The sequence below is a fragment of the Geospiza fortis genome, unplaced genomic scaffold, assembly GCF_000277835.1.
Source record: "Geospiza fortis unplaced genomic scaffold, GeoFor_1.0 scaffold172, whole genome shotgun sequence".
Lineage (NCBI taxonomy): Eukaryota > Metazoa > Chordata > Aves > Passeriformes > Thraupidae > Geospiza > Geospiza fortis.
This window is the reverse complement of record NW_005054309.1, coordinates 10,510,405-10,526,940: the sequence shown is the minus strand read 5'-3', so window position 1 is coordinate 10,526,940 and position 16,536 is coordinate 10,510,405. Positions and strand designations below refer to the sequence as shown.

General features: G+C 51.5%; 1 protein-coding gene across 3 annotated transcripts in view; it reads left to right on the top strand.

The window, feature by feature from the left end:
- LOC102031767 (IQCJ-SCHIP1 readthrough transcript protein) overlaps nt 1–16,108 on the top strand; it is an 82,578-nt gene extending 66,470 nt beyond the window's left edge. Inside the window, exons 1-7 of one of the 3 annotated variants that reach the window (XM_031055497.1) lie at nt 6,419–6,482; nt 10,173–10,291; nt 12,307–12,538; nt 13,160–13,357; nt 14,060–14,183; nt 14,425–14,518; nt 15,492–15,914. In XM_031055497.1, the coding sequence (XP_030911357.1) occupies nt 6,426–6,482; nt 10,173–10,291; nt 12,307–12,538; nt 13,160–13,357; nt 14,060–14,183; nt 14,425–14,518; nt 15,492–15,543 (876 nt within the window). In that variant the 5' untranslated portion in view covers nt 6,419–6,425 and the 3' untranslated portion in view covers nt 15,544–15,914. Of the gene's footprint in view, nt 1–6,418; nt 6,483–10,172; nt 10,292–12,306; nt 12,539–13,159; nt 13,358–14,059; nt 14,184–14,424; nt 14,519–15,491 lie in introns of those variants that run through there. The other 2 variants (XM_031055495.1, XM_031055496.1) reach the window with 2 other exon arrangements.
- The last annotated feature ends 428 nt before the right edge of the window (nt 16,109–16,536 follow it).

Sequence of the window (16,536 nt, the reverse complement as noted above, 5' to 3'; positions counted from 1 at the left end):
GCCAGGTCTCAGAAGGCAGAGCAGCCCCGTGTCTTTTGTGCTCGCCGTGTGATGTTCGGGTGCTCAGCGGGGCCGGGGTTGCCCGCATCCCTATGCCTGCGTCCCAGTGCCCTCCTGCCGGGATAAAACCGCTCCCTGGGAGCGAGAGAGCCGCGGGATGGCAGCCCCGGAGCTGCCGCAGCGCAGGGATGTCTTTTTTAGAGCATTTCCTGCGCTTCCCACGTTCCTGCGAGCGCAGGATGGTGATTCACAGGCTGCGGGCTGCTCCTGGTTCCGCAGGAACCGGCGATGGCGGTGATCGTGAGCGGGCAGCCCCCAGCCCCGCGGGTCCCCGTGTTTGGGGGGTTATTTCAGTGGGGAAGCTCTGAGCTGGGCTGGGCTTGGGGCTTCGTTTCCCTCGGGGGAGAGGAGGGGTGAGAGGATGGGTGCTGCGGGTGCACCTGCACGGGAAGCAGCGCTCTGGGGGCTCCGTGGCACAATTAGGGGCTCGATGGCACATTTAAGGTCTCCATGGCTCAGTTAGGGGCTCGATGACACATTTAAGGGCTCCATGGCACAATTAGGGGCTCGATGGTTCAGTTACGGGCTCGATGGCACAATTAGGGGCTCTATCGCTCAGTTAGGGGCTCGATGGCTCAGTTAGGGGCTCGATGGCTCAGTTAGGGGCTCGATGACACATTTAAGGGCTCCATGGCTCTGTTAGGTGCTCGATGGCACAATTAGGAGCTCGATGGCTCAGTTAGGGGCTCCATGGCTCAGTTAGGGGCTCGATGGCACAATTAGGGGCTCGATGACACATTTAAGGGCTCCATGGCTCAGTTAGGGGCTCGATGGCACAATTAGGGGCTCGATGACACATTTAAGGGCTGGATGGCACCGGCAGATTGTTAAATGCACCAACACCTGTCCCTCTGGCACGGCGATGCTGAGGAATGCCTTTGCCTACGTGCAGTGTTTTGGAAAACCCCCATTCCCAAACATCCCCAGAGCTGGACCCTCAGCAAGCAGGGCCTTGCCCGGGCCAGCGCCCCTTCCTTGTTTTTCCTCCATTCCCGTGTTTCATTCCAACTTCAGGCCGTGTTTTCCAACAAAATATCTCGGATGCAAAATATCTCACCAAGGGAGAAGATAACGAAACAGAGAGGAGCTGAAATGATTTTTCGCGGAATATTTTCAGTCTAGCAATTCTGGAAGTGAATTTCTATTTTTAACCTCTTTAGAAAAAATATCCTGGGGGTTTTTTCGTGGTTTTTTTTCCCAGCCTTTTGATTTCCCTGCACTCCGAGCCTGTTGCTCTGGACAGCCGGGATAAATGGTGCCATTGTTTGGGAGCAGCGGATGTTTTCCCAGCATACTCAGGAACGCACGGGTTAAAGGTTGGGCATTGTTTCCCGGCTGGGAGGGCTCCGGGGGGTGGGATGATGATGGTGATGATGATGATGATGATGATGGTGATGATGATGCCGAGCTGCGGCACGGGCCTGGCCAAAATCCCTGGGTGTTACTGCGCCAGCGCGGCTGCCTTTCCCTGCTCCCATCCCCTGCTTGTTATGGATTGGTTCCTCTCCTCCAAGCCCATAAATATTAGAGGGAAACCAGCCAGAAACCACCCAAATCCTAAGGAAAAAAAAAAATCCCGGGAAACATCTTTTCAATGGAAGTGTGTTTCCAAACCTTCCTGGGGTGCTGCAGAGATTAAGAGCAGCCCCAGCCCCCTCCCAGCCCCATGAACCCAAGGCTGAGCTTTAATCCCTTTGTGGACGGCAATCCCGGGCTTTGGGATCGCAGCAGTGATGGGATTTCCGTGGCTGCCCGGGGGAGGGGGTGGCAGTGTTTGCTCTGCTCTGCTCCTTCCCCACACCCCTTTTTTTGGAGCTGCTAAAGAAACCAAAAATAAATCAAAGAGAGGAACAAGTCAGCACTTGGGAAAACTTAAAAATGGGTTTGTTTTGGAGAATTCCAGCAGAAAAACTCTGACATGCCCAGGTCATGGCTGGGCCACCAAATCCCTGGCAGGGAGGGAGCTGGGATGGGCAGGGGCTGAGGAAGAGGAGGATATTCCTGAAATCCCTGATTCCCCCAGAGCTGAGCTGTCAGTGCTGGGCTGGACAGTGCAGGTGGCCCTGGGCTCTCCTGGGGTTTGGATGTGGCTGGCAGGTGAATTCCTGGAATTTAGGGTGGCTCTTCCATGGTCTGGAGGCCCCAGCATCTGCCATCTTTTCCATGGATGCATCCTGGAATCAGGCTGGAGGCTGCCACTCTCTGTGCTGTGGGTTTCTCCCTTAATTATGCTTCTTTTCTTATTTATTCCAATTTATTTCCGTCTATCAAACATTTTATTTAGGGCTCCATAATTCCTCCTGCAGTCTGACTAGGAAAACCCTGGCTGAATGATGTTTTGTGAGCTCCTGAGCCCACATGGAATAAAAACCCAGCGTGCAAATCCAGGCTCCAGCCCAGAAATAAAGGTTTTATTCTGCTGGGTGGTTCAGCTGGGCTTTACTGGCCCTCAGCCTCAGCCAGGCCTTCAGTTTGCTTTGTAAATCTGTATTTTCAGCAGGGCCTGACAGCTCCACGGAGCAGTGCTGGGCTCCTCAGCCTCCTCCTGCTTTAATCCACGTTTGTTACCACTGCTGTACAAGTGGGTGATGTGTGTGAATCACGGATTTTTGAATTTCCGATGAAAAGCAGAGAATTGAGGGGCACCCAGTGCCTGTGCCTGAGGCAGGAGCCTCCCAGTTGCCCCTGGGAACAGGATTTGGCTCCGTGTTCTGGCACCAGGCAGGGCTGAGCTATCTGCTGGCACCAGGGCTCTGGAGATGGTTCCAGGCTCCACACGTGCGAGGAAAATTAAAAAGAGACCTGAGGAGAAAAGAGATTTTATTGGCTTAGAGATCATCTCTGAGGTGGGGCACTGGTGGGGCCTGGTGGGTTTTTCAGGGATGTGGGATGTGTCCAGGTGTTGGGATTGACTTTATTTGGCTGGTTTTGAGAGGGGTCTGTTTGCAAGGAGGTGCTGGTGCTGCTTTGGATCAGGCTGGAAGCACCAGGGATGAGCCAGGCAGGGCTGGATGTCCCCCACCCCTCCCAGGATCCCAGAGAAGCCCAGAATTAATCCATAAAATTCACAAAATAATTGGAGGCTTCATGAGGTTTCTTCGGTTTGGTCTCAGGAGGGGTTTGGAGGCTCCAGAAATCAGCTGATATCATATTTTTCTTTAAAGCGAGTGCAAATTCTGGTGGCAAGATATAACTCCAAGGGACAGGCCTTGGGAAAAACCTCAAATTCCATGGAAATCCAGTGTGGAGAAGCTGGAGAGCTGCTGGCCTGGCCCCTCCCCATGGAGAATGCTCCAGGCTGGCACAGCTGGGGAGGCTCCATGGCAGCAGGGACAATGAAAGAGAGCCTTTGTCAGGGAGCTCTGGGGCCTTGTTCAGACAGGGATCCCAAAAAAGGCTCTGCCAAGGGCTGGAAAAGCAGGTGGGGAGTGCTGAAGCTCAGGGAAGCATCACCACAGGGAGGCCTTGGGCTCAGCTCATCCCTAAATTTTACAAACTTGCAAGAGCCCTGTGATGGGAAGGGTCTGGTGGGGGAGAGGTTTATTCCAATAAACCACGCAATAAAATCAAACTTTTGTGGCATGGAATCACAGAATGACAGAATAATTTGGGTTGGAAGGGGCCTTAAAACCCATCCTGATGGGCAGGGACTCCTCTCACTGTCACAAGTTGTTCCAAGCCCCATCCAAATGGGCCTTGGGCATTTCCAGGGATCCAGGAGCAGCCATGGCTTCTCTGGGAATCCATTCCAGGGCCTCCCCACCCTCCCAGGTGGGAATTCCTTCCCAATATCCCATCCATCCCTGCCCTCTTCCAGTTTTAAACCATTTCCCCTGGTTCTGTCACCCCATCCTCTTGTAAAGAATCTCTCCCTGATAGTTCTGGCAACTTGGCATTCCAAGATCCTGGAACTGACCTCAATCCCCGAGTGCTCCATGCCCATGACTTTGGCACCTTGGAGAGCTTTCCTTGAACTCTGCTGGGAATTCAGGGGTTCCTCTCCTCCCTTGGGATCCAGCAGTGTTTGGGAGCTGATCCCAGCAGGAAGGGGGAATTCCTCCCCCTCTGGAGCACACCCCAGCCCTGAGGGGGATTTCACTGGCTCCAGCAATGCTTTCGTGCTCAGGAAAGGGGAATTCTGCTGCCTTCCTGTCCTGGAGCCATGGGGGCGTGTTCCAAGCACCCCACGCTCGCTGTGCCCTGTTTCCTGGCCTCCCTCAGGGATGATTTCCACCCTTCCATGCCCATCCTGGCGTTCCTGGCAGAGCTGGCTCCGTGTGCTCCCATCCCAGGGACCCCCAGCATCCGACCTGCTCCAGAGTTTGCTGCTCTGAGCTTTCCCTTACTGCTGGATAAAGGAAATCAGGCTCTTCCCCCTCCAGAGAGGGAGTGGGATCCCCATTCCTGGGGCACATGGAGCCTTTTTTGGGATGTTCCAAGCAGGGGGACAATGGTGGCCCTGGGTTCAGCCTGTGGGGAAGGGGCTGAACACCAAAGGGTTTGGTCCCTGTGCTGAGAGAATCCCAAAATTCATTTCCCTTTTGATAGCCCAGTTTAGATGGGCCTTCCCCAGCCCATCCCAAGGGAGCAGGTCCTGGCCCTGAGGAGGGCCCCAGATGTGCTCCAGCTGTGGCTCCAGGGGCTCCCAGCTGTGCTGCTCAGCCAGGTTTGGGGCTTCTCCCGAGGCCTGGAGCAGCTCCAGGTGCAGGGTTTGCCCTGGAGACTGGGCTCAGCTCCGTGGGATCAGCTCAGGGAATGGGCAGGGCAGAGGTGAGCTGAAAGCTGGGACAGGGGATAAAACACCCTAAAAACTGCGGCTGGCAAGGCTGGAGTATATTTATTCCTATTTCTATTTTTAGGGCTGTGTCACTTCCTGCCCTTCCGTGGCTTTGGGGTCACTTTGCGGGGGTGGGCTCAGCCGGGGAGGGGACACGGGGACATCCCCGATGGTGAGGACAGGGCGCTGCAGGATTGTCACACACCACGAGGGCACTCTGACAAATCCCAGGCTCAGCCCCAGCCCCTGCTCCTGGCCACGCATCCTTCCCCTGGGGCTGTGCCGTGATTTCTTTGTTTATTTGGGGTTCATTGTGTCAGGATCCGTCCTCAGCTGGGAGGAAGTGGATTTAGCAACAGCAGGAAAGGACACAATGAGTCAGCGGCGGAGGGAAACTGAAAATAAGGAAATATCCAGAGAATGACTTTGTTTCATTTGGGAATTACAGTTGCAAAGCACCTTCCAGGCACAAGAATGGAATTAAACATTTATTCTTGCTGGTTTTGCCCTAAAAATTCGGAGTAGATTCATGCTGGGGTGTATCACTTGGGTGTTGTCAGAGCTGGGAATTTACCTGGAATTTGCATTTGGGCTGGAATGATGTCAGCATGGCTTGGATATCTCATTAAACATCATGGGGCAATTAAAATTATTTCTCTATAGTTGTGCTGCACCAAAACTCAGAATTTTTCTTGCTGCTGTGCCAGGTTTTGGGGAGAAATTGTGGCATAATTCCATTTTCCTAAGGATTCCTTTTGGGAATTCCTGCCCTGAGCATGAGCTCTGCTCTCCCTGCAGCTGATCCAGGCAAACCTTTCTGGCTGGGATGGGATCTCAGCAGGGACAGAGCAGGATTTGTGTGGCAGGGGGTCGGTGGTGCCCTTGGGAAGGGTAGGAGAATGGAAGCTCCAGGTTTGTGGGCTCTGAGCCCCCCAGGAGCCAGGGATGGAATTTTGGGGGATCCCCAGGCTCTCCACTCCCACAGGATGGGGAGCAGGGTTAGGCTGGGTGCCTCTGTTGTTTAATTCCAATAAATGTAGAACTTTTTACACCTGGAAGAGCCGAATTAGCCGGGGAATAGCTCCATGGGGTCCTTGCTGGTGGGTTTTACATGAAGTAAAAATTCCAGCTGGTGGTTCCCATTTGTGGGATGTGGATCCCTGTGATGGATCCTGGGAATCCCCTGGGATAACTTCCCTGGGGAAAAGCCCCAGGAAGGAAGGAAAGAGGAAGCCCCTTGCTCCCGGCCCGGCAGCACGGCCAGCCTGGGGTTTTGACATCAGACACCGGGATTGTTCCTGCCCTTGTGCAGCCGCTGGAGCCCGGGGTTATTTTTATCCGGCGCTGGCAGTGGCTGGAGAAGGACGCGGATTCCCAGCTCCTCTCCCCGGGGCTCGCTGCCTTTATTTGGGAAAAGCAAGGTGCTGGGAGAGCGGAGAGGTGCAGGAAGAGCATCCCGGCCGGAGCGAGCCCCCATCCCGCGGTGCTGGCTGCGGGGCCGGGGCAGCAGTGAGATGCGCGGCCGGCAGCGGGGCCGATGCAGCGGGAGCCGGGAGCGGGGCAGATGAGCCGGGAGCGGGATGATGGAATGGGTGACGTCATCAGGAAAGCATCCCCGCCGCCCGCCGAGGGCAGCTATAAAAAGGTAAAGGGACAAAAAGGGACAGAAAGGAGCCTTTGTGTGCCACCGTGCTGCGGGAATGCTGCCCGCATCCCGCCCAGGCCGGTGGGATTCGGGGGCTGGAGCAGGGAGAATCCAGGGTTTGTAAAGTGCTGGCACGGGGCAAACCTTCCTCCTTCCTTCTTTCCTTATCTCCTGGTGATAAAATAGCAGGGGAAGCTTCCAAAGGCATTCTCCTACCTGGAAACCCCCGGGGCTTTAAGGCATTTTGTGGCATGGATCACAAAGTTTTGACTTGGGTTTGCATTCACCCCGGGAAGAAAAAAGGAGATAAAACCACATTTTCTGTGATCTTATGTTGTTTGTAAATCCCAGAATAGCCCTTGTGCAGGGCAGAGATAAAATGAGACGCTGCCTATGGCTCTGGGGCTTTAAATATAGTCCTGGGCTGGGCTGGGAATGACAGAGCCTGGCAAAAATAGCCCTGGTGGCCTGGCCGAGTGTCCCAGGGCTCCTGCTGGTGTCCCAGTGTTCCTGCTGGGTGTCCCAGTGTTCCTACTGGTGTCCCAGTGCTCCTGCTGGTGTCCCAGTGCTCCTGCTGGATGTCCCCGTGTTCCTGCTGGTGTCCCAGTGCTCCTGCTGGGTGTCCCAGTGCTCCTGCTGGTGTCCCAGTGCTCCTGCTGGGTGTCCCAGTGCTCCTGCTGGTGTCCCAGTGTTCCTGCTGGATGTCCCAGTGCTCCTGAAGTGTTTGGTGCTGGAGGATGGGTGGGAAGGGATTGCCCCCTCTGCTCCCCTCTCCCGCAGGGCTGGGGATGGGCAGGGCAGGATGGGGATGGGATGATGCCAGGGCAGGATGTGGAGCTGCTGGAGAGGGGCCAGAGGGAGCACGGAGCTGCTGCAGGGCTGGAGCCCCTCTGGAGCCAGGCTGGCAGAACTGGGGGTGCTCACCTGGAGAGGAGAAGCTCCAGACAGAGCTCAGAGCTCTGCCAGGGCCTGAAGGGCTCCAGGAGAGCTGGGGAGGGACTGGGGACAAGGAATGGAGGGACAGGACCCGGGGAATAGCTCCCAGTGCCAGACATGGATGGGAGATTGGGAATTGGGAATTGCTGGCTGGGATGGGATTCCCAGAGCAGCTGGGGCTGCCCCTGGATCCCTGGCAGTGCCCAAGGCCAGGCTGGACATTGGGAGCACCTGGGGCAGTGGGAGGTGTCCCTGCCATGGGAATGGGATGAGCTCTGAGGTCCCTTCCATCCCAAACCAGGATTATTCCAGGGCTGTGTGACACGTTGCCCTTTTCCCTGGAGCAGCCCAGCCAGGCCTGAGCTGTGTTCCCCTCCCAGGCTCCAGCCCGGGCACTGCTGCCCTTCTGGCAGGGAAGGTCGAGGGGAAGAAGGAAAATCCTCCCCAGATTGTTTTGTTCTCCCCTTAAAAATCAAAAGCTGCTTTTTGTTTAAAATCATTGTGAGAACTGAATTGTGCTCAGCTCTGCACAGAGCAGAAACCCTTTTATTTTTTGGGTCAGTGCCAAAATACACATTTAGGTACCACGGGGTTATGTTTTCCTTGGAGTTACCTTTGCATTTTCAGGATTTGACCCATTATTCCTTCTATACCAAGTCAGAATATTTGATAGTCAAAACCCACCTTGCTGTTTCCCTTCTCCATTTATATTTTTTCATACCCAGCTCTGGATTTTGAGTGCAGCTGTCAGGTAATTTATCCAAAGTCTGAAGTCCAGTTCCCTCAGGTATATTTTATTTCTTACTAACTGCTCCCCATTTTATAATAACAAATAGGACTCTGGATTTCTTTATGGTCGTTAGCCTGGGCCTGCCTTGGAAAATGGGATATTCCCAGCTCAGTCCTGGGAGCAGAGTTACTGAGAATCCTCATTAATGACCTGCTGGAGAAAACAAATTGTATGTTGATTAAGTGTACAGATGTCAGCCTGGGAGCAGTGGGAAACAGCAACATTAAAACAGATCTGGAGCGACAGATCCATCAGCAAGGAGGAGAAATGTCCAATCCTGGCTGGATTTTAATGGGAAAGGAGCAGCTTTTGGTGCCCACGGAGGAGGGGGGGATGCTCTGGGAGGGAGAGGTCCCAGCTGGGGAGGAGGTGGGGATGGGCTGTGGGCTGGATTTCAGCTGCAGCACAAGGAAAATCAGATTTAGATGGGAAGATGTGAGAGAGAATCCTCTGAGCTGGGAAAGGGGAAATTTCCAGGACTTGATGGAATGTTGGTGCAGTGGCACAGCCAAGGGCACCCTGAGATGGGCAGCACGAGGAGCTGGCACCAACCTCCCTCCTTCTGCTTTCAGTTCATTAAAAAATGATTTTCATTCATTTCTCCCTATTTTTTCCCCTGTTCTGCCCTCCCCAGCAGGGCTGGCTGTTTTTAATCCTAAATCTGTCTCCATGTGATTGAGGTATTGATTATTGACACCTAAAAACACAATGGTCTGGGTAAAACTTCAGGAACCTGGAGCTCGGCCCAAAAAGTCAGTACTGCTTGGTGTCGTGGGGTTTATTTTTATTATTTTAAGGATTTGAAATAAAAGGAGTTAGGTTATAAATGAATTATTTTGGTAAGGGATTGACAATTTAATGGGCAGGGTAATAATGTGTACAATCAGCACTGGAGCTGGAATTAAATAATTCGTTATTTTAGGTGAATAATTTGCATTTTGTCACACTTTCTTGTACAAAAAAGTGCTTTATTTTTCCTGAGGTGGGATATGGAAAGCACAATTCCATGAATTAACCCCATGGAAGCAGCCCAGCCTTGCCTGCTCTATTTCTTTTTGTTGTGTTTTCAGGATTGGGTATTAAGTGTTATTTTATAATTAAATGTTTGAGGCTTTCCAAGTGTTCCTTCCATCAATAACTTCCTGAATTTGTTGTCAGTGTTGGCACGTGACCCATTAGCGACAGACACTGGGGGAGGTTTTGAATCTGGAGCTGAGATTTGCATTTATTGCACATTGATTGCGCAGTTATTGATCAGGGATTCATTGCAAATCGTTTTGTTGATTGCTATTTTAAAACTCCTGTACTTATGTTTATGGTTGTGCTTGTGTTTGTGGTTATATTTATATTTATATTTGTGTTTGTATTTATATTTATATATAAAAATACATCTTTAAACCCAGGGATAATTTGATGACAATGGTTCAAAATCCATCCCTGAGCACGCTGGCAGGAGAGGGATTTTGGTGGGGTTGGAAGTTGCTCAGGGAAGTGGAAGATGCTGATGGAGGTGGCTGTGTGTGGATGTAGATACAGATATTGGGGAGTGTATTAGGATATATCTATCAGTGAGTTTGGGGTGCAGTCAGATGCCCTTTAAGGGCCTTTCCAACCCAGACCAGGCTGGTTCCATGTGGAGAGAGATGGGGATTCCCAGTGGGATGTGCTCTGTGGCTGACCCAAGCGTGGAATGCTTGGGAGATGCTGGACGTGCTGAGCTTGGTGGTGGGGCCAGTGGGACAAGTCCCCTTCCTGTGCCCTGGCCTGGCCAGAGCTCATCCCTCCCTGTCCCTTCCCAGAGCTTCATCCTTTCCTGTTCCTTCCCAGAGCTTCATCCTTCCATGTGTCCTTCCCAGACCTCAATCCCTCCCTGTCCCTTCCCAGAGCCTGATCCCTGTGTCCCTTCCCAGACCTTCATCCCCTGCTGTCCCTCCCCCGAGCCTGACCCCTGTCCCTCCCTGCAGGCCCAGAAGAATGAGCGTGAGTCCATCAGGCAGAAGTTGGCTCTGGGCAGTTTCTTCGACGATGGCCCCGGGCTCTACACGAGCTGCAGCAAGAGCGGCAAGCCCAGCCTGTCCTCCCGGTAAGCCAGAGCCCAAATCCCCAGGGCAGCCTGGGAAGGGGGAGGTCTCTGCAGTGGGACATCCCAGGATCTCCCCTCACACTGCCCTTTAACCATGTTCCTGAATTTTCTGTGCTTAGAACATCTCCCAGCTGCAATGCCTGTGTGTTATGTGAACTCTTGTAAATGAGGGGGAAAATGCTCATTTAGCACTGGGTAGGAATGTATTTGGATGTTGAGGGGATAAAGGGAATGAGGTGAAGTTTTCCGAGTTAGGTTTCCTTCAGGTTTTCATTTAGGATTTGGCACAGGGTGCCCAGAGCAGCTGTGGCTGCCCCTGGATCCCTGGCAGTGCCCAAGGCCAGGTCTGGAGCAGCCTGCGACAGTGGAAGGTGTCCCTGCCATGGCTGGGGTGGCACTGGATGAGCTTTAAGGTCCCTTCCAACCCAAACCATTTGGGAATTCCAACTTCCATTATTCTGGAATTGTGATTAATGATTGGAAAAGCGTTTAATGCTCAGGAAGCACCAGAGGATGGACAAAATAAGCTTTAATGTGGCTTCCTGCCTCCCCTCCACATCCACAAGCTCAGCTCCAGACATGGCTCCATCCCTGGAGCTGCACACGGATTCCTCCCTTGGATTTTTGAGGTTTTTGCATCAAATACACTCCAGAAAGTCCTTTTTGTGTTCAGCTGGGTCGAACCCAGGGCACTGGGGAAGCATCAAACACCTCCCATGCTGGGAGTGAAGCTCTACCTTGTTGCCATGGATGGGAGAAGAAAGGAGGCTTAGGGAGGCAGGAGCCCAGGAGGAATCCTGCTGGTCCAGGGGAGAGGTGCAGTTGTGGAGTTAAATTGAGCTGCGGATCATTTGAAAGGGAAAACAGCGTTGCTGTGTGTAGTTACAGCTGAACCAGGAGCTGCTGTCTGGTAATTAGAGCAGGGCTCTAATTAACGCAGCTCATCAGGGTTTGGCAGCTGTGCCCCTAGAAATTGCCAGCTGTGCCTGAAGGATTTGGTGGTAGTTAATATTTATAACCCAGGAAAAGTATTCCCTGTTCCAGGACCTGCAGGAACATTTGCAGGACATTATTCCCATGTTTTTGTATGGAATTGCAAAGCTGGAACATGGAATGCTGAAGAGACCTTAAAGCTCATCCACTCTCTGTCCATGGGCAGGGACACTCCCACTATCCCAAACCCTGTCCAGCCTGGCCTGGAACAATTCCAGGGATCCAGGGGCAGCCACAGCTTCCTTGCCAGGATCTCACCACCTTCACTTGTTCATTAATAAACAATTATTAATCCTGTTTATTTTGTGGTAATGGTAACTAATAAACCCCACAGAAATAAATGGAAAATAGGAATTTGCTGTTCCTAAGGAGCAATACAAGCTCCCATCACACTGGGAATGAGGAATAACAGGATTTGGGGGTTCTCCATCTCCAGCACGTGGGGATGGATTGGGGTCTCTCACCTGGGCTTTTCCCTTCTTTTGGCCTGCAGGATTCCCTGATCCTGCACCCAGAGAAAATCAATCCTGGGGAGGGGAATGTGGGTGGGGTTAATCAATCCCAAACTCTTGTATTCCAGGAGTGTCTTGGAAACAAACTGTTAATAAATAATTTCCACCACTGACAAAATATTTTATAATATATATTATTATATATGCTATTTATATCTTTATACATTTCTCTGTACTTTTTCATTCTTTATTTGTAAATAATTTTGTGGTATTTTCGTAGTAACATGTTCCATATCTTTGATTGCATTTTATAGATTTTATTTAATGTAATCAGAGCTGAATAAGCAAAAATAATAATGACATTCTGAAACAATGACTATTAAAAAATGATCAAGAGTCCCTGCAGTGTGGGGGTAATTCTGCAGTAATTCTGCAGTTTATCAGTAGATGGTGGTAGAAGCCCTGTGACACTGAGCAGCTCCCAGTGCCACGCTGAGCTATCACCTGCTGAGCTGGTGACACTCCCAGCCCCAGGGGACAGCAGTGTCACCTGTCCCTGTGCTCACCCAGGTTACAGAGTGGGATGAACCTGCAGATCTGCTTTGTCAACGACAGCGGCAGCGACAAGGACAGCGACGGCGATGACAGCAAGACAGAGACCAGCCTGGACACGCCCTTGTCACCCATGGTGGGTCTGGCACCTCAGCCTGCAGCAGGACAGCCACAGGCATCCCTGAGGAGGCTGATCCTGTTAAAACAGCAACCCCAAACCCCAGAGCAGCATCTCCAGCCCTCAGTAAATGTGAGATGCTGAGGGACAGATAAGAAACCTCCCCTGCTGCTATAGACTTGATGCCTTCATGTGAACCTTTCCTTTCCTTTCCTTTCCTTTCCTTTCCTTTCCTTTCCTTTCCTTTCCTTTCCTTTCCTTTCCTTTCCTTTCCTTTCCTTTCCTTTCCTTTCCTTTCCTTTCCTTCCCTTCCCTTCCCTTCCCTTCCCTTCCCTTCCCTTCATCTGCTGGGCTCCTCCTTCCCTGTTTCCTTTCCTTTCCTTTCCTTTCCTTTCCTTTCCTTTCCTTTCCTTTCCTTTCCTTTCCTTTCCTTTCCTTTCCTTTCCTTTCCTTTCCTTTCCTTTCCTTTCCTTTCCTTTCCTTTCCTTTCCTTTCCTTTCCTTTCCTTTCCTTTTTGGATACAACACCATAGCCCCAATTGTTTCCCTCCACTTTAACCTTTCAACACCTTCCAATCTGCTGGGCTCCTCCTTCCCTGTAAAGCCAAGGAGGCCTAGCTGGGAATCACTCTGATTTTCAAAGATAATCCCATGGATTAAGATAAGAAATAAATCCATGCCTTTCACAGTTTCTGTAGGAAAAAAAGCACGCAAAAATAGGTCAAACTTTGCTGTGGCTTCTTTGCTTCCCCAGAGCAAGCAGAGCTCATCCTACTCGGACAGAGACACGACGGAGGAGGAGTCGGAGTCCCTGGATGACATGGATTTCCTCAGCAGGCAGAAGAAGCTCCAGGCTGAAGCCAAGATGGCCTTGGCTATGGCCAAGCCCATGGCCAAGATGCAGGTGGAGGTGGAGAAGCAGAACAGGAAGAAGTCGCCAGTAGCAGATCTCGTAAGTGGAGCCAGGGGTGAGCCCAGCCCTGGACATCCACTCCTCTGGTGGCTCTGGCTCACAGGGTGGTAGAGGTGGAGAGGAGGAATGGAGAAGGGGTTGGAAGGAGAAATGGGAGCAGGGAATGAGGTGCTGGAGTTTGGTGCTGCCTTGAGGCTGCTCATGCTCTGAGCAGGAGTCTTCATCCCATCCTAGAGCGCTCCTGCCCCGGCCTAGGGCTGTCACCACCAGCTGTATCCCCAATTCCATCAGATATTCCCAATCCTGCTCCACTGGGAGCCAATTCCATCAAATATTCCTTCTCCTGCTCCCCTGGGAGCCAGTTCCATCAAATATTCCTGCTCCTGCTCCTCTGGGGGTCAGTTCAATCAGATATTCCGGCTCCTGCTCCCCTGGGGGTCAGTTCCATCAAATATTCCTGCTCCACTGGGAGCCAATTCCATCAGCTATTACTGTTCCTGCTCCCCTGGGAGCCAATTTCGTCAGATATTCCTGCTCCCCTGGGAGCCTTCAGCCCAGTTTTGTGCTGGTGGCTGGACCCCATTTGCTGGAGTCGTTGCTGCCTGTTTGTGAGGGGGGAATGCAAAACTGAGGGGACAAACTGCTCAGAACTAGAAATAATGGGAAGAAAACAGTAAAATATTGGAAGGAAATGGTAAAATATTGGAAGGAAGCTGTAAAATATTGAATGTTTATTTCCAGCTGCCACATATGCCTCATATAAGTGAATGCCTGATGAAGAGAAGTTTAAAACCCACTGACCTAAGGGACATGACCATTGGGCAGCTACAGGTGATAGTCAACGACCTGCACTCACAGATAGAAAGTAAGTGGTAATTGCTTCATTATTCTGGGGTCTGCCTGCTTTAATTAATAACAGTTCTCTGGGATAAATATAAATATTCCTCATGGAAAGGGCTGTCGGGCCTGGCCCAGCTGCCCAGGGCCGGGCTGGTGTCCCCATCCCTGCAGGGATTTCAAGCCCTGTGGATGTGGCACTTTTGGGGGGACAATCCCCAGCTGGGCTCCCCAGGACACTCCAACTCAGCCCCTTTCCCCCGGCTCAGGCTTGAACGAGGAGCTGGTGCAGCTGCTGCTGATCCGGGACGAGCTGCACACGGAGCAGGACGCCATGCTGGTGGACATCGAGGACCTCACCAGGTGAGGCAGGGACTGCTCTCCCCTCACAGCTCCCATTTTCCCTCACCGGGTGAGGCAGGGACTGCTCTCCCTCACAGCTTTCCCTCACTGGGTGAGGCAGGGACTGCTGTCCCCTCACAGCTCCCATTTTCCCTCGCCGGGTGAGGCAGGGACTGCTGTCCCCTCACAGCTCCCATTTTCCCTCACCGCATGAAGCAGGGACCGCTCTCACCTCACAGCTTTCCCTCACCAGGTGCAGCTCCCATTTTCCCTCACCGGGTGAGGCAGGGATTGCTCTCCCCTCACAGCTTTCCCTCACTGGGTGAGGCAGGGACTGATCTCCCTCACAGCTCCCATTTTCCCTCACCGGGTGAGGCAGGGACTGCTCTCCCCTCACAGCTCCCATTTTCCTTCAGCGGGTGAGGCAGGGATTGCTCTCCCCTCAGAGCTCACAGCTTGCCAGCAGCAGCAGCAGCATCTGGGGCTTTTCCTCCCAGAATTTTGGGATTAAAGGACTGTGGCCCCAAATTGAAGCATTAGAGCTGTGGAAGAAATGAAGATCAGGTGGGGGGGGTGAAGTTTGGGATGGGAGCTGGAGCTGAGTCAGTGCCCCACACACCCTGGGTTTTCCTCCTTTCCTCTGGAAGTGCTTGGCTTCCTCCCTGCAGCTCCTGGCAGTTTCAGAAATGGCAGTTTTGGGAAGGCTGGGGGTACTGGCTGTGCCCATGTGCTATCTGGGGTTGTCCCTCTGTTATTTGGGGGTGAAGGTGTTGGCCATCCCTGTGGGAAGGGAGGGAAAATCCCAGGAGCCCCAAACCAAACCCCAAAGGGGCTCCCCTGGCCCTTCACCCACCCTCCTGCCAGGAGGAGATCCAGGAAAACTTGGGGTTTTTCCGTGGGAAAACACAACTCCCAGCTGGGAGCTGGAGCAGGGGGTTGGGTTTTCCAGCTTTTCCTTGGAAAACAGGGAATAACAGCCCCCTCCTGCCCCCAGGCACGCCGAGAGCCAGCAGAAGCACCTGGCAGAGAAGATGCCAGCCAAGTGAATCCCTCCTCCTGCCTCTGTCCTGTCCAGGGAATGAGTTCCAGTGTTGCTCATTGACCATGTCCCAAGCTTTCTGTCTGGTGATTGGCCTCTGCTTCTTAATTTATTTTAATTTTTTTACTTGTGCCACTAAATGGCAGGCATTTTAATAATAATAATGTTGTTATTATTATTATTACAGAAACAAAGAGAATTGTACAGTACTTATAACATTATAAATCATGGGCGAGAAGAGAGGGTAGTTTAACTTTATTTTTTGGTCGTTTAGAGATTTTTTGGGTTGGATGATATTTTACCATTGACTACTTTTTTATTCCTCACTGTAGTTTTGAAATAAAGAACCTGTTCTTGACGGTGCTATACAAGTCAACAGAAAATCCATGCCTGCCTCGTAGTGATGTCATAGCTTTCAGTAATCTGTACATTTTACTCAGTTCTCAGCATTTTGGGGAATGTTGACTACCTGACATTCATTTTAGGTGTGCTATTAACACTCGGTGGGGTGCAGAGAGTTGGAAGTTTTCTGTATAAAGCTGTAAAATAAAAATTACCACCATTGTTTCCTATGACACGTCTCTGTTTGTTGCCAAGGGGTTGGATTTGCTGGTGAAAAAAACCTTTTTTTTTTTTTTGCCTTGCTGATCACATGAAACTGAGAGGAGAGAAGGGTTTTGTAGTTTTATTTATTTATAAGTTCCTCATTCTGTTTCACGTGGATTCTTCTGTAACACTGAGCCCTGAATTTGTGATGGTTGGAAGCAGCAGACACACACCCCAGGTGGGTTTTTTATATTTCATTTTCTGGGCTGATCATTTAAATGAAATTCTAGAAATAAAAAGAATAATCTATGTTTAAAAATGGGCAGCAAATTAAACTGATTAAGTGTGGAATTCCTCATTCTGCCTGTAGGAGAGGGGACACTGGGACACAATAAATTTGTCTCCATCCCTCTTTTATTGGATTTAAAGCTGGATGAACCGAGCTAGCCCTTCC